The 2769-nt window shown below is 58.6% G+C and overlaps 1 protein-coding gene across 1 annotated transcript in view; it reads left to right on the forward strand.

The window, feature by feature from the left end:
- The window catches only part of P2RX1 (purinergic receptor P2X, ligand-gated ion channel, 1), an 11610-nt gene that overhangs the window by 1713 nt on the left and 7128 nt on the right, over positions 1 to 2769 (forward strand). The window contains exon 2 of the mRNA XM_010010698.1: positions 2461 to 2608. Coding sequence (XP_010009000.1) covers positions 2461 to 2608 — 148 coding nt within the window. The remainder of the gene's footprint in view (positions 1 to 2460; positions 2609 to 2769) is intronic.

The following is a 2769-nucleotide window of genomic DNA, read 5'->3' on the forward strand; positions in this document are numbered from 1 at the left end:
TTAGTACAGGTCCCTGGAAAGGGGGAAATCTTCCCATCGTGGGACTTCTGTGTCGCTCCCACGCTGCTCACCAGTGTTCTGACTCACAAGGATAATCCTCATCCTGAACTGCTGCTGAGCCAAGATCTCAGGGGTGCTCCACTGCAAAGGGTTTTGCTCTGGTGCTCCTGGGAGCAGCACTGGCTCTCCTGAGTGCTGGGCCCGTGAGTCCAGCAAACCCGGCCAGGGGCGCTGCTCCCGCGGGGTCCAGCAAGCCCGGCCAGGGCCGCTGCTCCCGCGGGTGGGAAACCAGCAGAGACTGCTGCTCAAAGCACAGCTTCCTAAGGAAATGTGGCTTAAGCAACCCAGCTAAAAGGAGACAGGAGAGAGCAGGAAGGGAACGAGTGTGGGAGTGACAGCCAGGGGCAGAAGAGAGGAGCTTGGCATAAACTGCTGTAATTGGGGGAGCTGCCCACAGCCCCACTGGCCTTTGGCAACCCCTCAGTGCCCAGAGCCCTGCTCCAGTTCCCTGCCTGCACTGAGCCACCGTGCTGGAGATTTCATCTTCCTTGCGAGCAGATTTGGCAGCAGGTACTGGTTTATTTACAGGTACCCCAGCTTTGGTCCCCCGCAGCAGGGATGCTGGTGGGGATGCATGGCTGTGCTGCAGGGACGCAGCCCCACTGGCCTTTGGCAACCCCTCAGTGCCCAGAGCCCTGCTCCAGTTCCCTGCCTGCACTGAGCCACCGTGCTGGAGATTTCATCTTCCTTGCGAGCAGATTTGGCAGCAGGTACTGGTTTATTTACAGGTACCCCAGCTTTGGTCCCCCGCAGCAGGGATGCTGGTGGGGATGCATGGCTGTGCTGCAGGGACGGGAGGCAGTGCCACCAGTGCAGAGGGGGGGCGTGGGGCTGATCCCGCTGGAACCTGGTGTTATCCTTGGGGAGCAGCTCTTGTTTTTGCTGACAGGCTGAGATAAGGTGATATCACTGCTGGGCTGGACATCACTCTCTGACTTTGGTTGCATGAAAACCTCACCCGTGAGGAGGCTGCAGGCTGAGCTACAGGATGGGGCCAGTGAAGGAAGAGAGCTTGGTCACTGCCTCAGCAGGTAGTGACACCAAGGGAATTTTACTGCCTGGGCAGGGCTGGATGTGGCACTTACCGCATGATGGGGTAATGAGACCTTGTTTGGGGAAATGAGACCTTGTTTGCTGTAACCACAGCTGGGGGGGCCGCATCCTGCCCTGCCATGGGGAGGCTGTGCTGCAGTGGGGTGCCCAGCTCTGTGTGCCCATAGTCACGTCTGCCAGGGTAGGATGAGGTGGCAATGGCAGAGGAGAGGAGGCAGGTTTAGGGAGACACTCCACCATGGTGCTGCCCAGCTCACAGCCCCGAGGGCATCGGGGAAGTTGCCCAGTATAACCAGTGTAACCCAGTATGCCACTGCCTTGGCAGGGGAGGAGGTCGGAGCTGGGGGTCCCAGCTCGGGTGGCAGCAGTGCTGAGTATCTGCTCCCATCCCCAGGTACTGGGGCAGATGCCACCCCTGAGGTCCCTTTGCCCCCTGCTTTGGATGCCGAGGGGGTTGCAAGCCTAAAACCACAATCTCCAGGAGGTCCCCATAACATCCAGCACCCAAAGCGCAGACCTTTGGGCAGCACCTGGGGTTATTTTCACCCGTGCCCATCGCTCGGGTGCCCGAGGACAGGCTGGCACCACAGGCTGTCCCACGGGCAGCGGGACCGGTGCCCGCGGCAATGGGACAAAAACCAGATCGCTCCTTTTTTAGTGCCAGGAACGCTCCGCGCTGCCGGGAGCGCTCCCCGGAATGGTTGTTTGCCCATGTTTATAGTCTCCCTGAGTCAGAGTTAATCCAGCAGCAGCTTGTTTATGCCATAGGTTAAATAGTGTCAGGAGCCTGCCCTAACGGCTTCATGATGGGCTGGGAAATGCAGGCAGAGCCCTGTGCTGGCCACAGCAGTGTCCCCAGCCCTGCTCCTGCAGCCCTCTTGCACTCCATGGCTCCCTTTGCTGTGTGGCCCTAGATGTGAGCCATGTCCAGACTTACCCCTGTCTTGGCCCTGGAGCACTGATTTTGGAGAGTGCTTATGAAATGGGTCAGGACGGTCCAGGTTGCTGAGCCCAGCAACCTGCAAACCCACCATAGTCTTCAATCCCAAATGGCTGATGGCCATGCTTCTCCGCCAGCCTTCACACACCCTCAACCACAAACATGTCCCAGACCTCAGAATAAACCATCCTGCTGTGGATGACAGGTCTTGCAGCTACTGCACACCTCGGGCAAAGGTGGGAGAGCTCAACAACACATCCCTCATCCAGCTGGAGGGAACTGGGCAAATAAACCCCCAGGTGAGACTTGGTAGAAGAAGCTCCAATCCACAGTGGTGTGCTGGGACTTGGAGCTCCTGCAGTCGAGCACCAGTGGCCACGCTCATCCCACCACCTTTCCCTATCCAGGTGGGTTTTCCTCTATGAGAAGGGGTACCAGTCTCAGGACAGCATCGTCAGCTCGGTCTCAGTGAAGCTGAAAGGCCTGACGCTGACCAACGAGAGCGTCATGGGCCCTCACATCTGGGACGTGGTGGATTATGTCTTCCCACCCCAGGTAAGGAGGCAGGATGATGGGAGGTTATCGAGGGATTGCTTTTGTCCCCACGGCTGCTTTTCTTTACGTGCTGGGGTGCAGATGGGCTCCTTGGCCCAGGCTTTCCCTGGGGCTACCCATGACATGGCATCCCTGTGGTGGAAGCCTGGTTGTTCCTGCCA

This window comes from Nestor notabilis, unplaced genomic scaffold (assembly GCF_000696875.1).
Source record: "Nestor notabilis isolate BGI_N333 unplaced genomic scaffold, ASM69687v1 scaffold6733, whole genome shotgun sequence".
NCBI classification, from domain to species: Eukaryota; Metazoa; Chordata; class Aves; order Psittaciformes; family Psittacidae; genus Nestor; species Nestor notabilis.